Genomic DNA, 18,462 nt, shown 5'->3' with positions numbered 1-18,462 from the left:
TGATTGATTTACCATTTGCAGTTCAAAAAAAGGTAATAAATAAATATTATAATTAATATATCCCAATATAAGAGGGAGCAAGTGGACTTTGTCTGTTTAAATTTTTGTCTCACTGATGATGTCATATGCACAAATGTCATAGGCATTGTGACATCATCAGTGATGTCATAGGCATTGTGATCAGTGATGCGAAGTTGAGAAATTGTGCGCTGCGCATGCCAATATGAGCAGGTGATTGTGTTGTGCGCTGCGCATGCCAATAGAGCAGGCAAGGCTACATAGCAGCCAAGGGGTTGAGGCTTTTGTTGACAAATAACCTTATTTTGGGCTCAAAGACCTAAAACTAAGCTTTTGGTAAAAATGGTGATGGGTGATGACGTCAGACATTATGTTGTCTAACGAGTGACATGTCATAGACAAATACAATATTTATAGTAAATATGATCTTCCGTTAGCTAGCTCTTAGCTGTTAGCCACTACGTTTGCTAACTAAGTGCTCACCAGGCTCATAATGCCGCGATAGTAACTTTTAACCAGTTCAAATTTTGCTCTTTCCATAAAGTCCATCAGCTTTGATATTTGTTGGCCTGGTTTGTTGACAATAAGCGATATTTTGGCTTCTAAAAATGTTTTTCACTGAGATATGACTGAACCAGTATGGCTGCTACTTCCGTTTTATCCATTGACAGTAAATATAATGGACTACCTGAGCTATATGTTTTTGACACGGCAAAATTAAGTTCACTTCCCGATATTGTTTGATTTCGTTTGATTGAATGAATGGATTTTCCTGTTGCATTGTGGGAAATCTGTTCAAGCCTGGAGCCGGGAAAACAGGAAGGGGCGTGAGCGTGGACGGGACTCGGGGGACGGTTTCCTCCTAGCCACGGCATCCATCTTGTTCAAGTTGTTTTCCCCGCTAGCTGTTAGCTTGGCTAACAAATGTTGCTAACGTTAGTTGCTATTGCTAGCCTTGCTCCATTGCTCTCATACAGTAACCCGAAAAAAAACTGTTTTATTTCCTCCAGACCTCGCGTGGCGTCACCAGCCTGCCGCTTGCATCTTCCTATCTTCCACAAAATCGAGGTAATTGCATAGCATGACATTAACGCTAGCTAGATGTCCATTTGTCATTACAGGAGGACTAAGGTTAGACTAGAGTAGCATAAGTTAACGTTATACAACGTTAAACAGTATTGCATGCTGCACAGATTCGGACGTAGACAGAAAACAAACGCAGTTCTGTTTACCTAGGTTACCTCCTTGAGATGAGGCAGACTCAGAGCATACTCATCTACCAGCTATAGCGTTATATATCTAGCTAACGTTAGATCAACTATCAATCAATGAGGGGGAACAAGGGGGTTAAACTCCTCTGGATAGTTTATCCACCTCTGCATTTACAGTATTTACCAATCGCACGTAGTGTTGGGTAAGCAAACGTTAACGTTATACAGTGATTAACAGTGTCTAATTCGTTTCTTCCAGGGGTAGCCGCCGTCCAGTACCAGTGATGGGACACACAACAGAGGATCATGATTTGTGAAGATCAAAGCTATAATATTCTGTTCTCCGGAGATTAACGCTAAACTACATGTTACTGCTGATCAGTTGTTTCAACATAGGAAATTGCAATAACACACAAGCCAAATGCTGACATGAGAGATTTGCTTTGAACAAGTTGTAGCTAGTATCTGCCAGTGACCGGAGAATATTGTTATATTTGCTTGTTTTAATGCTTTTGTCAATAAACATTGTCAACAAAGATAGCCTTGTTGTATATTATCATGTATAAGATTGTTGATGTCGAGTGAACACAAACTACGAACCGAAGATTGGACCAGAGGACATGACGACGGAGAAACTTAACCGACCAGCAGTCTGCTTCAATCAATGAATGCTTTATATTTATTGAAATGAAATATGGTGATATCTGGTGGTCTGAAATTACTCTCTCTAGCTAGGGTAACTGGCTTATATTGTCATATTATTGTAACTTCTGAATACAGACTGCATTATGCTACACCATGCAAATATATTTCGATATAATTCAAACAATTAGCTCACCATACCATGGTGGGCTGGACTGTATGTATTGCTGTGAAAAAGTTACATTTGATTGTTTCAAGTGTTACACGTTATATTTTTAACTGAGCTTTGTGGAATTACCTCAACACAATTGTGTATCAGCTTTAAATGTCCAATATATACAGCATTAAACAGTTAATCAGTCAGTTTTTATACCTGGCTGTATAATGCTTGGTGTAAAAATGTATCTGTTTCTATTCAGTCAGGTGGTGGAAGCAGTGGGCCATATTTGAGGGATCATTTCCACCTGCCAACGCATCGATTTTTCCAACGTGAGAAACCACATGTTTACAACACAAATACAAAGCGTGACAGCATTGGCTGTAAGTTTGACAAAGTTTCTCTTTGTGTTTCCATTCTTTTTCTTTTAGACAACGATCTGAAACATACATCAATGAGACCCAGAGCCAGTATCGAGCAGGAGGGAATTAATTGGGTTCGAACCCCACCAGAGTAAGTAACTTACAGTAAGATTTTATTACAGTTGGACGTGTGGTTTTGTGTGAAGGCAAACATTTAACTTTCCCATTTGTACATGTAGGTCACCTGATCTCAACCCAATCGAGCTGAAGGAGCACGTGCGACATTCAGCCACACAACAGCGAGGCACTAATCCGGGAGATAGAAACATTTTGGAGAGATAAACTCACCCAACAGACTTGCAACAACTACATTAACCATTTGAATAAAGTTATGCCAATGGTGAGTAGACACAAAACATCTCTGAGCTCTGGCGAGTTTTTACCAGTTCTCTGTATACAGTATTATATTTTAATGTATTTTGTCACCCTGCAGGTCATTCGGATGAATGGATATGCCACTGCTATGTAGCCAACTTCCATCCTAGGGGCCCACTTTCATATATATATATTTTTTTTACTCACACCCGATTCTATTGTGGTTGTCTGCATGTGGTTATAAAATAATGTGATTATACTGTAGCCTAACCGAATGTGCTTAGTTATTACCTTTTTCTATTGTATGTAGCATAACACATTGGCATAATAAAAATATTTTTGATTTGCCTTACTATGATCTCAGAGTATATTTGTTGGTGGCTATTACATGAACACCTCATTCACCTTTTGTTTGTAATATAATGACAATACACACAGCTTTATTTGGTTACAGTATGTACACTAACAGGTCATTGTATCAAAAATAATTCTACTGTATTATGAAATAGGCTGGGTTCGAGGGTAAGGCTTTATTTTAGGTCGCAGGCTGAAAATGTTAGATCCCCTACTAAAATGACTAAACAGGGTTCACATTTTCAAATAAAAATTCCATAACTTTTCCAGACCTTGATTTGTTTGGAAGATTTTGTCTGGTGACAGTTGCATATGGATTTCAGCTAAAAACAGGGTGTAAATGATGTATTTTCATGTCAACTTGGCCTATCAGGGCTTGTGGAGACTTTGATTACTCCAGGTGAGCAGTATGGAAGCATTTTATGTATTTTTTCAGTTGTTTTTTCCGTTTTACCTCATGGCCCCCTTCACACTCAGCAAACAGCTTTACTCACATCACACGGCCATTACTCTAAACTGGGACAGCGCTGATGCATTCTACTGCATGTAGTACACTGACTGTATGCAAGTACCTCATACTGCATTCTACTGCATGTAGTACACTGACTGTATGCAAGTACATCATACAACCCCATATCCAAAATAATGTTCAGGGGTGCAAACAGGTACAGGGTTGTTGTTTTTTAAAGAAAAAGAAAAAATGTATATGCTCCCAGGACAAAATATTTAAAGATATTTGCTTTACATACTAATTTCTAGTTACTTTTCAATAGCCTATATTATTTGCATCTGCCTCAAAACTAATTCTAATAGCCATTATGGGGTAAAACATAAAACAAAAAATGAATCATGCATGGGGGCTGAATACATCAACAAGCCAGAAACAATAAAAAAAAAAAAAAGTTTATAGTAGCTTATCTATTAACTATCAGGCACGTACAATTTTGGTGAAATTGATAAAAGGCTTACATATTATAAATAAATGCATTATAAAATGGCATTATCTTATTTGAAGACAAAATCGATAGATGCATCTACATTAACATGATAACCTTTCCTGATTCAGCTCCAGACTGTATAGCCCTGAACACTGAGCTGTGTTTTCAACTCATTTCTTGACCCATGCATGTGGTAGGCTAAACTTTGATTTGCAACTGTTCGTTTTTAGTCATTTCACCAAGTAAATGTGTTGTGTTGAGAGGATGATTGAGAGAGATTAAAAGCAGCACAGAGTAGGTGTTATAATGTGAGCATTATATTAATGTATTGCTAATGGTAAATACAGTCGTGCGCCCGCTAGGGGTAGCTGTTTGTAAACAGATCCTATTTTGGGGATACGGGGTTGACTTCCGCTGTTCTGGGATCTGCAGGTCCGCTCCCTGCATATACAAGACGTGCCACTGTCTGTGTATAAATATTATTTCTGCTGTTCTTACAACTGAGCACATTAAGTTGTTAAGTGGTCTTTTCAAGCAGAAGTTACCACAGTAGGCTATCAGGGCTGAGAACTGAAACGGCTTTCAGTAAAAACAAGTTTGGTGATTAATTAATGTGCTGATGTACGGTGGTTTGAGAGTGAAAGCACACTCAGTACTGCACATAATAGTGTTTCATTGCGACTTTTCACAGGTGTTCTCACTATTAGCTACCATTGTACAATACAATAGCATAATGAGCCCTCAAAACTTCGCCTGGAAGCACAGGGAAACCTGTGTGTGTGGCTTGGGATTAGGCTATTTACTGACATTTGGCTTCATTGTACAGTCTTGTGCCCAATGCCTAGACCACAACGACAATATAGCCTTCTTCTTATAGAAATGCTTCCACAGATTGCAAAATGTGAGCGCTGTTGAGATGTATTTTTCTTCTGCCTCTCAGTTAATCAATTAAGGCTGCGTGCGGGACTGTCGCAGCAGCCTTGGTGCAGACAGACTCAGTGAAACACTGCACGGGAGGCCCAGTTATGCGCTTTTCAAAGTGTAAATCCTTTTGCCATGAGCACATTTTCGTTCTGATCTTTTTATATTCGTTTCTGCTGATTTTTTTACACCTAAACCGACGTAGCCATTGTAGGCTATCGATTTTTTTTCTTCCTGTCATGCTTCTCACCAATGCGCAGATGAATGTATTTAGTGTGCCCGGCCACTCCGCTGACTTCAATGTAAAATAGCAGTACAAAAACAAATAGATGTAAAAAAAAAAAAAAAAAGCTGAATTAATTTCGTTTATAAATTACCCAAAGACATCATGACATGACAATATATTACAACTCGGCCGGCCATAGAATGAGTTCTGTAATATTTTTCTTATATCAAAAGCATGGTCCTCACTAAATACAATTTAACAGTTTTGGATCAGGATTTAGTTTTATATGTAGCCTAACCGAATGTGCTTAGTTATTGCCTTTTTCTATTGTATGTATCATAACGCATTGGCATAATAAAAATATTTTTGATTTGCCTTACTATGATCTCAGAGTATATTTTTTGGTGGATATTACATGGTGTTTGTACAATTAAAATGAAAAGGAAATGCATTAAAATGGAAAATGTAGTGCGTTTTTGGAGTAGAATCAGTAGGCTACTCACAGGTACGCAGGTTTTTTATATTATCAAATTGGCACATTTACACATTCACAGCTACAGCTGCATATAAATATTAGTGGATTATTCATTTAGTCAGAATATTGTCATTTTCCGAATATGGGCAAAAAGCGGAATATTGTGTGCATGTACTGTAATAGCCAGTGATGTTAGCTGGGGTTGTAAGGTGTTTCGGGTCTCTCAACATCATACACCCTCGCCCAGTAGACCCAGCCGAGGCCGATTAGACCTAAAAAATAATAAAGTTTGGTTCCTGTTGGTTGTCAGTTGAGGTGATGGTCGGTAGGGAATTTATTTTATTTTTTTATTTTTATTTTTTTCCAGTGGCAGCAAGGGATAGATAGGTAATATACAGTATAGCCTATATTTTTTTATTTTCCTTAAAATTACAGCAGCGATGGATACTTTTCTCATAACATAGCCTACATGTTTTTATATGAACAAAATATTTAAGTCAATATGAATGCTTTCATATCAAACATGTTTGATATTTAGGACTGAAAATCTGTGCGAATACATCTGCGCAAGCCTCCCGTCATTGTCTGGGTTTCCAAAAAGCTTCTTTGCGCCAAGAAGCTAATTTAACCCTTCTTAAGGCCCCCTTAAGAAGCAAACATGTTTCCCAATTGCTTCTTTACGAAGGCATGCGTTTCCCAAAAGCTTCTTAGCGCTAAGAAGCTTCTTTGACCCTTCTTAAGGCTCCCGTACGAAGCCAACGTGTTTCCCGATTGCTTCTTAGCCTAAAATTATCTTCCAATTATCTTCCGTTAAGAAGGCTGCGTTTCCCAAAAGCTTCTTAGCGCTAAGATGATCTTTCGTTAAGAAGATTTTGTAAGAAGGGTCTGGGGCATTCTTAACACCTTCTTAATGTCAAAACACTGGCAGATCCAGCCGCGTCAGGCAAAAGGAGATACTTGTGTCCACTGTTCCTCTTGTGTTTTTCCCTTTTTCCTTTCTTTCATGCACCCTTTAGTGTTTAAAATTGGGGAACACTTGAAAATCTCCCCTCTATGTATGGTTACTTGTGTTTTAAATGTTTTACCGTAGGCTATATTCCTCTAATCAGAATGGTTTCCTTTTATAATGTTGTGGATTTATATAGCACCTTTCACAGAACCCAAGGTCGCTTAAATTCTGTAGTGTTTCTCTGTTTTGTTGTATGCTGTGTATATAAAGCAATTTGAACTGCAGTCCATGTCTGAAATAAATAATGTTTAATAAAGTTTAACATGACCATGATTAGGTTATTCTACAACAGTGTTTCTCAACCACTAAGTCGTGGCCCACTGGTGGGCTCAGAGTGCCATCTAGTGGGCCGCAGAGGACATCACATCAAGATATCACAATGATAACCTATCATTTATTTGGGAAGGTGGTCCTCAGAAATGTTTTAACAATTAGAAGTGGGCCTTGAATGAAAAAAGGTTAAGAATCTCCTGTTCTACAACCATCCCACATCTCTGCATGCACAAACAGTATGAGATACAGTAGTTCATCCCACATCTCTGCATGCACAAACAGTATGAGATACAGTAGTTCATCCCCATCAAATGCACACACACAAACAAATCACATCAACAAATGGGCACTCTCCAAATCTTGACAGAGAGACAGGATACTTGACAGAGACAATCAGGGACTGATTTACATCAGGCCGACACATGTAGCCTCATTGAACATGGCTGGAAAGTAATGAAGGGAGGCTTTACCTACTAGTCTATATAAAGGAGTTTCCCAGTCACACATGTATGAGATACCATGGCTGCTAGACAGCATATTGTTATTGCGTGAAACCAACAGCATCGCCGTGAGCGAAGCCAAACTGTGTATGTAAATGCATATCTGCGTGAGCACTTCAGCCCCGTCGACGTGCTGTCAGACCGGGCTATCCAGCTGAAGTACCGCTTGCCCCGCGCTGAGATCCAGCGCCTGATCCAGCTTGTGTCCCCACACATCCGGAGGGCAACCCGCCGCAACTTCGCCCTCAGCCCAGAGGTGCAGCTCCTTGCTGCGCTGCGTTACTACGCAGTGGGGAGTTTCCTGGAGGTGGTTGGGGACGGAACCGGCCTCAGCAAGGCGTCTGTGTCACGGAGTGTGGCAGTCGTGACACCGATCTTCCTGCGCCATGCCTATCGGCACATCTACATGCCCACCACGAGGGAGGAAGTCCGACAGGTCCACCAAGGATTCTACACCATGGCTGGGATCCCCCGGGTGATAGGTGTGGTGGATGGCACCTTGATCCCGCTCCACAACCCATCCCTGGTGGACCCAAGCTGGATCTGCCGCAAGCATTATTCCACCATCAACACACAGTGGACCATGACAGCCTGATCACCGACATCGTTGCCAGGTGGCCAGGAGGCACCCACGACAGCTTTGTCTGGGCGAACTCTCGTGTGGGGCAGGCGGCTGGTAGGGAAGGGTTCAGGAGGAGCTCCTTCCTCGGGGACAGTGGCTACCCCCTGCGCAGCTACCTAATAACCCCGGTCACTAACCCAGCATCACCAGCAGAGGAGAGGTTCAACGAGGCTCACACATACACCAGGACACATGTTGAACGGGTGTTTGGCAGGTGGAAAGCCTGCTTCCGCTGCATCCATCGGTCGTCGGGTGCGCTGCGCATGTCACCTCTGAAGTCGAGCAATGTCATCATTGTGACCGCTATGCTACACAACATAGCAGTGCGTGCTGGTGCAGATGAGCCACCTGATGTGTATGGTGAGGACGACTCGTCGGAGGAGGAGGACGATGACCCACCACCACCTCCCCTCCCCCACGAACCCCGAGCAGCACTCCACCAAGCCGGTCTCCAGGCCAGACAGGAGCTCATCAACCTGTTCTGATTTCGGACTTCCTCACTTCCCTAACCTTTCACCTTGCAGTCACAAAAAAAAGAAAAAGGAAAACTACTACAACCTTGCAGTCACCAAGCAGTCTACTGAGCACCTGAACACCACCCCGCCCCCCTCAACCACCACCACCCCCAAATAAACCAATGAAATAAGCCCACTGCCACTGTGCAGTGCGGCACGCATCATATCAGCTATGCTTAGGGCTGGAACAGGCTAGCAGCAAAGCTCAGATTTGGTTAGCTGCATACTTTCTCCTGCCCAAGCATGACATCTGAGTTGATGGGTGCTCCACTGATTGTGAGTTGGCTCAAGTGTGCGGATACACAGTTCACACACTGAGTGAGTGGCTGTGAGAGAGAGTGTGTGAGTGATAGTGTGTGGACTAATGGTCCAGTTGATAGAGTATGAATACATGGCCAACACATGGTAGCCTGCTACCAATGCACCAATTCCTCATTGCTCGTTTGTGTGTGATGACAGACAACAGGTGTATCCCAAGTGGCAATCACATCCAATTATGATTAATGCAGACTACATAAGGATCCCTGGGTAGTTGCACACATTGAGACAGAATGGCAACCAAGAAAGCGCGGGCCAAACGATCGCCACCCTTCACCCCAGGAGAGATGGCCATCCTTCTGGATGAGGTGCAGAGGCACCGGAATCTCTTATTTGGTGGGACCAGGGGGGCCAAGAACCTTGTGGCCAAGAACAACATCTGGCAGGCCATTGCCAAAAGCATGGCCCCCTCCAGTCCCTGTGGGCTGCGAGACTGGCAGGGAGTCCGCAAAAAGTGGCAGGAGTTCGCCAGCCAGACAAAAAGGAAGGGGGTGACTGTGAGGAGACAGAGCCAGGGCACGGGTGGCGGTGCACCTGGCGACACAAAATTCACCCCTGATGAAGAGAAGGTCTTGTCCATAATTGGCAAGACTGCCTCTGAAGGGATTGAGGGGGTGTTGGAAGGGTTTGGGGGCACTCCATCACAGTGTTTTCAGGAAGAGGAGGAGGAGGAGGATGAGCCATCTGGGAGCAGGGCCACGACAACGCAACCACCCTCCCCAGACCCCAGCGACACCAGTTTGACCATCGGAGACGTCCCCCCACCCTCGCCCAGGCGCCATGCACTAGCAGGCCGGCCTGGTGTTCGTATGCGGGGAGGCATCAGTCGGCCACCTTGGCGATCAGTTCTCTGCTCCTGCAGTCAGGACCTGGTCTCCTCAGAGAGGGAAAAGTTGACGGTGCTGTGGGGGATTGCAGCGAAAATTGAGCATTCTGGTGCTCTCCAGCAGGAGGCATTGAATATCAAGCGGGAGAAGTTGGAGATGCAAAGGAGACAACTGGTACTGGCCGAGGCGCAGTTCAACCGACCCAGCATCTCCGTTCCCATCATCCTTCTGTAGGATTCCGGTAGGTGACATTTGCCATATGTTTCTCAGAATCCACAATCTATCTCATTCCATTTCACTAATTAACCTCCCTCCATTGCAGGTGACGCGGATGCAGGACCCATGTGATGGGAGGGGTCCCACCACTTTATCTACGTTTTTTTTCTTTAACTCATTGAGTGCCACGGACGAGTAAAGTCGTCAATTGCTTTAGTAACGTTGAGTGCCAATGACGACTAAAGTCGTCAATTGCGTTTTTTGACGGTGGGACGTGGATCAAAGCCTCTTACATCTCCTATAACAATATGGGAGCTAATGGATGTGTATAACCTATTTTACAGAACCCTTAGGTGGCGACAGTGCTCTCCAGATTACAGAAAGGCGAGGAAAAAACAGAGAAGAAGTCGTTGGGGAAACGGAAATCGCATCGCATCCGTATGCATGCATGAAGCATAACGTTAGCTGTGCCTGCAGCAGCCAATCTGTTGCCACAATTGAGCCCCTCCGTGTCCGCTGCGATAGCCCATCCGCATGATTTTGTTATTAGTTGTTATTATTCTCAACTGGAAGCATGGGAGCCGGTGACAAATACACGCGGAACGCTGTAAAAAAGCTGGATGTAGCGCACTTTTCACTGTGCACAGCAAACGCAGCAGAAAGCCCCAGAGACACTCCCATGGAGGAGGAGTGTGCAGTTGAGGGGGGGTGGGGGGTGGGGGGGGGGGGGCACGCAGAGCAGCATACAACACTGACCCAGACAGCAGGACAGGATTGGCAAACGCAAGCTAAAATATCTGATGCCCACCAGCAGTAAATCAAGACCAGCAAGAAGCTGCAACCAGCAGCGCACGCAGGGGCCAGCGCTGCTGGTTGCAGCTAAAAAATATTATTTTGCCAAACAAAATTCTTGGTTTTCACTGTTTTATTGAAGGAAATTATTTTTGAGGTGTGACTACATCAGAAAATATTAGCTTCAGAGTCAGTGATGTGCTTGAAATGTTTAATTTCACAAAAGGCTCATTATCTCAGCTTCTAGAAAAAAAAATTGCTGTTTTTGGTTAAATCAAGCTATCTTCTCCGGCTGATAACTAAAGAACGGAAAATCATATCAATAAACCTGTTTTTGCTGATGATAGAAGAGAGTCTCATCGTTCTTTGTGCGTGTTCGGTGTTTACATAGTAATATCACACAATATTCTGTGGGCCTCGAGAAATCACTGAAAACGCTCTGAAACTCTGGCACTGGGAGCGTCCGTTCTCCAAAAGTGGCTGGCACTCAATGAGTTAAGTTCACCTTGTTCCCTGTGGTTTATGTTTTTTGGTTAATAAATTCACTTGTTATTCCATAAGTTGTTGTCCTGCTCATTGTGTTTTCCACCACACCTCCACCACTGGCACACACCACGCCCTATAATAACCTGGGTTTCCTTGTTGCTTATACATGCAGGCAGTTTATTGTGCCATCTTGAATGTCCTTTGTGGCCTATTATTTCTAGCCTACCTGCTTCAACTACTGCTATCCTTGCATATCTATTTTCCCCATGCACGCCTCCAAGTTATGTTATAGGATTTCATTTTATGTTTTCATATTTGTCTGATTTTATCCAGGTCATTGGTCATTATTTGCGTCAGTTAGTTGACGTTTTCAGATGTTTCATATTTGTAATGGGCAATGCGAGCAAGGCTATTTAATTTGTTTAGCACATTACATACACATTGCAAATTAATGGTACATAATGTTATCCTACTTGGAATAGGTAGGCAGAACAGCAGGGTAATGGGATTCAGCCCGCAGTTAGTATTCTAATTGCGTTCGGGCACCTCGTTTCCCCGCTTGTTCATTTTTAGCATTATTTATTGATGGGGGTGATTAGGACGCCACTTCATTTGAGAGCATGTGATTATGTGGATCAATCGATTAGCCTGGCATAGATTGATTTGTTTTCAGCACCGCGATGGTGGACAGCTCCAGTTAAGATACTTCTTAAGAGCCTTCTATTTTTTTTATTTTTCTCTTCTGTTAAGAAGGCGTTTGGGAAACACTTCTTTGGAGCCTTCTTAACTCCTTAAGAAGCTTCTTAACTCTTAAGAAGCTTCTTTGTTGGGAAACTCAGCCATTATCGTTAATTGACGCGGCGCCGCACTGCAGGCATCAGATAGGCTACCAACAGCACAGAACCATGAGTATTTTGGGGAAAATGTCACTAATTTAGATCACAATGAATGACCAATGAATAAAAAGTTGTTATAGCCTACCGTAGTTTCAAAGCCCCTGCCACACGCTTGTTAAACTGCCGTGAGATTCATTTGTTTGGGGAGCATATGCGAGTCTGTACAAACCTGTACATGTAGTTGAGTTTAACATTATAAAATGATAACAAGCCCATACATCATCTTCTTTCTGTTAGGCTACTACCATAAGCAGAAATGATGTCTTACCTTCACTGTTGTGTTACAAAGTTGATGGATAGTGACTGGACTTGTAAAGGGATGAGCACACACTGTAGCCTATTTCCACAGCGCTGCGTGGCATAAAATACTATTATTTATTTATTTATTTATTAACGTTATTAGACAGCCTTCTTCTTCTTTGGTTCACTCCAGGCACTTCCTGTGGAGTCAATGAACAGAAATAGTGGACAGCGCCACTCTGCCATTTTAACCGTGTTGTGGTCACACAGTGTATCGTTTCTCAGGTGATTCAGCAGATTCAGGTGATCTGCTGCCACCTATCGTCTAATAAATATTACTGCAGCCTAATTGTTTTCATCAAAGCGGCACACCGCGGGAAAAGGCAACGTCACCTCCCCCTGGTTCTGCAGACCTCTGTAGGTGTTATTTTGATCAACAGACCTCATAACGGGGATCTATACTGTTACTGTGTCTACTAACATCATTAAAAGATCATAAAGGTAACGCTGTTTCTGGTAGTTTACTTTTAATCTATGGCTACGTTGCTAGCTAGCTAGCCTGCCTTGGCAACTGGTTGTGTTGTGGTTGGGATCATCTGGTTTCCTGTGGCTGGTGTCAATCAAGGAAAATCCCGCCCCCAAAGTTATCATTTTTATCGTCTCTTTTACTCGAAATGGGACCATAATTTAGAAAACGGAGCCCAGGAGAGCATGAAAAAGACTTGAAATTGTTTATTCAGACCATAAACTCATTCGGAAAATGTTTATTTAAGATACAGACCGAGAGAGAAGTTGGCTCATTTTTCAATTGAAGCCAATGTACGTGTCGTCACTTGGAATTAATGGAATTCCAGGATGGGCCTCAGAAATTCCCCCATTCTGTTGGTCCACTGGTTTTATCACAGACAAAGAGTATACTGAAGACAAGAGGAGACGCTCTTCTGCTTCAGTGGAACAAAGTGTCTTCGGTTGTTATCAATGTAAGCTTTTTGGCACAAATGGTGACGTGCGTTGTTACAGCGCGTGCATTATTATATGTACGTCTTCATCTAACATCAACGTGAAACAGGTAGGAAAAACTGAGTGGAGGAGGGCTTTAAATGTAACCTTTAGCATTATCATTATATTATTATAGCATTAAAATGTCTAAAAACGAGTAGACATATGTTATATATATTCTTTATTTATGAACTTACATTATCCCAAATGTTTTTCAAAAGTGCTCAAAATCCAGAATTTTATTATATTATATCAAATAACACAGACGGTTAGTGTGCAAACTTCCCTGCTCCGAATCCCCCCGCCCCGCGGGGACTATCGGTGTGATTGTCGAGCGCACTTACAGGACTGTTACGTTACGCAACAGGTGCGCTGCGCAACCACAGTGCGCAACACTCAATCAGTCTTCCAGAACATTCGAGGAAGGAGTTGGACAGTCCGTCAGTCATTCCATCTTGTGTGTGCTGTATACTGTGCGTGAATGCAACTGTAAGTCAGTGTTTATTTCCTCACTATAATGTCACTTATAGTTCAGTTTACTTTGATGCATGTTAATTGGGAAATTACCAAACGTAGATAGATTACTGTTCAGTCCAGATATATTCATTATTAATAATAAGACTACCCGGTTGTAATGTCTGTTGTGGGTTTAGTTTGCCCCACCGAATTTGATGTCAATAGCATGCCAGGTACAATGTTACAGATGGGTGATGGGAGATAGTGATGTAAACTTTGGAGTCCTGGATCTGCCATATCAATAAATAAATAAATAAATAAGCAGATAAATACATATATATGTATCATAAAGATATGTAAAAGTAAATGTAGGCACACATTAATTAATATGAGTGACATAAATGTATATATATGTGTATTTTTCTATTTTTGTACGTTTTATATATTTATTTAATGATTTATTTGTTTATTTATACATTTATTTATTTATAAATGTATTTATTTATTTATACATTTATTTATTTATTTATAAATTTAATTATTTATAAATTTATTTATTTATAAATTTATTTATTTATTCATGGCATTTATTTATGTCTGTTTTATTTACCTCCCATTTATTTCTGTGCCTTGTATTTAGTGATGTCTCCTTTGTATTTAGTGATGCCTCCTTGCTTCCTTTCCTTTTCTGTATGCATTTCTGCCTACTCAATGCAAATTAGGGGGCTGGCCGTCATGGGCTCAAGTCTTTGCCTATTGGCTCGAATGCACATTGTCCTATCTGCTCCAAACTTGTCATGCATGATAAGTGTCCATGCCTGAAGATATCTGCACATCAATATCCATGGCATTTACACTCATAGCGCCACCTACTGACAACAGGAAATGACATGTTTTACACTTAAATGAACTGCTCAGAGTGGGTTGAACACATCCACCTCGGATGTGGTCAGAAAATCCTTTACCACCCAATGCAGCTTCATTGTGACGATTATGAGTGCTCATTGACCGGCGTGGGCGTGGCGCCATGGCGAATGTTGATGTTTCGCCGTCACACAGGAAGTTGGAGTAACTTCATTGTAGATTGTCCAATCTGCTCCAAACTTGTCATGCATGATAACTGTACATGCCTGAACACATCTAGATGTCAATATTCATTTATATTCATCATAGTGCCCCCTACTGGCAACTAGGGGGCACTCTGCCTATCACTCCAAATTGTCATGTAGATGTGTTCAGGCTGGGATGGTCATCAAACATGTGAATTTTGTTGCGTGTGGGACCGTGTAGGGCCGAGTTACAAACCACTTTCTGTGTTGGCAGTAGGGGGCGCTATGACTATAAATGTATATTGACATATAGATGTCTTCAGGCTGGGACAATGAGCAGTTCATGTAAGTGTAAAAGATGTAATTTCCTGTTGCCAATAGGGGGCACTCTGCCTATCACTCCAAATTGTCATGTACATGCGTGAAGTCTGGGATGGTCATCAAACATGTGAAGTTTGTTGCGGGTGTGACCACGTACGGCCGAGTTACAAACCGCTTTCTGTGTGGCCAGTAGGGGGCGCTCTGCCTATCACTCCAAATGGTCATCTAGATGTATTCAGGCTGGGATGGTCATCAAACGTGAAGTTTGGTGTGCGTGTGAGCATGTAGGGGCGAGTAACAAACCACTTTCTGTGTTGCCAGTAGGGGGCGCTATGACTATAAATTGATATTGACATATAGATGTGTACAGGCATGGACACTTATCATGCATGACACGTTTGGAGCAGATTGGACAATCTACAATAAAGTTACTCCAACTTCCTGTGTGGCCAGTAGGGGGCGCTCTGCCTATAACTCCAAATGGTCATCTAGCTGTCTTCACGCTGGGATGCTCATCAAACGTGAAGTTTGGTGCACGTGTGAGCATGTAGGGCCAAGTTACAAACCACTTTCTTTGTTGCCAGTAGGGGGCGCTATGACTATAAATGGATATTGACATATAGATGGCTTGAGGCATGGACACTTATCATCATGACAAGTTTGGAGCAGATTGGACAATCTACAATGGAGTTACTCTAACTTCCTGTGTGGCCAGTAGGGGGCACTCTGCCTCTAACTCCAAATGGTCCTATAGATGTCTTCAGGCTGGGATGCTCATCAAACATGTGACGTTTGGTGCGTGTGTGAGCATATAGGGCCGAGTTACAAAAACCACTGTCTGTGTTGGCAGTAGGGGGCGCTATGACTATAAATGGATGTTGACATCTAGATGTCTTCAGGTATGTACACTGATCATGCATGACAAGTTTGGAGCAGATTGGACAATCTACAATGGAGTTACTCCAACTTCCTGTGTGGCCAGAAGGGGGCGCTCTGCCTATCACTCCAAATGGTCATCCAGATGTCTTCAGGCTGGGATGGTCATCAAACATGTGTATTTTGGTGCGCGGGGGACCATGTACTGCCGAGTTACAAAACGATGTATGTGTTGGCAGTAGGGGGCGCTATGACTATAAATGGATATTGACATATCAATGTCTTACTCATAATCCTCACAATGACGGTTAATCGAGAGCTTGAGTTTTCTGGCCACATCTGAGGTGGATGTGGTCAACCCACTATGAGCAGTTCATGTTCGTGTAAAACTTGTGTCATTTCCTTTTGCCAGTAGGTGGAGCTGTAACTATCACTGAATATTGATCTGCAGATATCTTCAGGCATGGACACTTATCATGCACGACAAGTTTGGAGCAGATAGGACAACGTTCAGTTGAGTTACAATCAACTTCATGTGTTGCCAGTAGGGGGCGCTCTGCCTATAATGCTATATTGGCATGTACATGTGTGAAGTCTGGAATGCTCATCAAACATGTGAAGTTCGTTGCGGATGTGACCATGTACGGCCGAGTTACAAACCGCTTTCTGTGTGGCCAGTAGGGGGCGCTCTGCCTCTAACTCCAAATGGTCATCTAGATGTCTTCAGGCTGGGATGCTCATCAAACATGTGAAGTTTGGTGCACGTGTGAGCATGTAGGGCCTAGTTACAAAGCACTTTCTGTCTTGCCAGTAGGGGGCGCTATGACTACAAATGGATATTGACATTTAGATGTGTTCAGGCATGTACACTTATCATGCATGACAAGTTTGGAGCAGATTGGACAATCTACAATGAAGTTACTCCAACTTCCTGTGTGACGGCGAAACATCAACATTCGCCATGGCGCCACGCCCACGCCGGTCAATGAGCACTCATAATCGTCACAATGAAGCTGCATTGGGTGGTAAAGGATTTTCTGACCACATCCGAGGTGGATGTGTTCAACCCACTCAGCAGTTCATGTAAGTGTAAAACATGTCATTTCCTGTTGCCAGTAGGTGGCGCTATGAGTGTAAATGCCATGGATATTGATGTGCAGATATCTTCAGGCATGGACACTTATCATGCATGACAAGTTTGGAGCAGATAGGACAATGTGCATTCGAGCCAATAGGCAAAGACTTGAGCCCATGACGGCCAGCCCCCTAATTTGCATTGAGTAGGCAGAAATGCATACAGAAAAGGAAAGGAAGCAAGGAGGCATCACTAAATACAAAGGAGACATCACTAAATACAAGGCACAGAAATAAATGGGAGGTAAATAAAACAGACATAAATGAATGCCATAAATAAATAAATAAATTTATAAATAAATAAATAAATGTATAAATAAATAAATAAAATTATAAATAAATAAATAAATGTATAAATAAACAAATAAATCATTAAATAAATATATAAAACGTACAAAAATAGAAAAATACACATATATATACATTTATGTCACTCATATTAATTAATGTGTGCCTACATTTATTTTTACATAATATTTATGATACATATATATGTATTTATCTGCTTATTTATTTATTTATTGATATGGCAGATCCGGGACTCCTAAACGTAAACGTGCTACTGTTGGCTTTGTGTGATCCCATTGCGTTGTCCTGTATTGCATCATTCGCCATGTTCCACGTGCTTTGGGTTTAGTAGCGGTCTATACAGGGGCGTATGCAGAAATTGAATTATAGGTGGGCCTGGATCAAATTGGGTGGGCCTGGATAGGAAGGGGTGCAGATGCCCGGCCGAAGGCCGGGCATCTGGGCATCTGTGCCTACACAGATGCCTACACAGATGCCTACTGGCCTACTGGGCATCTGTGTTATTGAGTAAAATAACACGTCAACATTTGACGTGTTATTTTACTAAAAATAATGCATTTGACCATCATTTCAAGTAGAATGATACCACCCAAGCAAGAATATTTCAAGTGTTTCAAGTGCTTTACTGAAATATTTGGACCATATAATGATAATACAATTATCTCAACCTTAAAGGGCCCATATTTTGCTAATATAATGTATTATTATTTTATTGTTGGCCTCCAGTAGAGTAACTTATTGCATCAGTCAGTTTAAAAAAAACTCATTGTTTATCTTGTACTGGCTCTCACTGCCCCCTTCAGTTCACCCTCTGTCTGAAACGCTCTGTTTTTAGGTCCTGTCCCTGAACCCCCACCCTCCGGAAAATACTCCAGGTGGGCAGCGCGAGGAGTTTTTGCGTTTGCAAACTTCTGCCCAGAGAGCTATCGCTGTAGAAGCGACTGT

The 18,462-nt window shown here is 42.3% G+C and overlaps 1 protein-coding gene across 1 annotated transcript; it reads left to right on the top strand.

Moving 5' to 3' along the window:
- Positions 1–7,400: 7,400 nt before the first annotated feature.
- On the top strand, positions 7,401–8,568 carry LOC310777989 (putative nuclease HARBI1; the record flags this gene model as incomplete). Its single annotated transcript, XM_083638317.1, has 3 exons — positions 7,401–7,411; positions 7,582–7,943; positions 8,039–8,568. The coding sequence occupies 3 exons, from the start codon at positions 7,401–7,403 to the stop codon at positions 8,566–8,568; spliced, it is 903 nt and encodes a 300-aa protein (XP_083494443.1).
- Positions 8,569–18,462: the final 9,894 nt, after the last annotated feature.

The sequence above is a fragment of the Poromitra crassiceps genome (genome assembly GCF_964638095.1).
Source record: "Poromitra crassiceps genome assembly, chromosome: 6".
Lineage (NCBI taxonomy): Eukaryota > Metazoa > Chordata > Actinopteri > Beryciformes > Melamphaidae > Poromitra > Poromitra crassiceps.
This window is presented reverse-complemented; position numbering and strand designations above follow the sequence as displayed.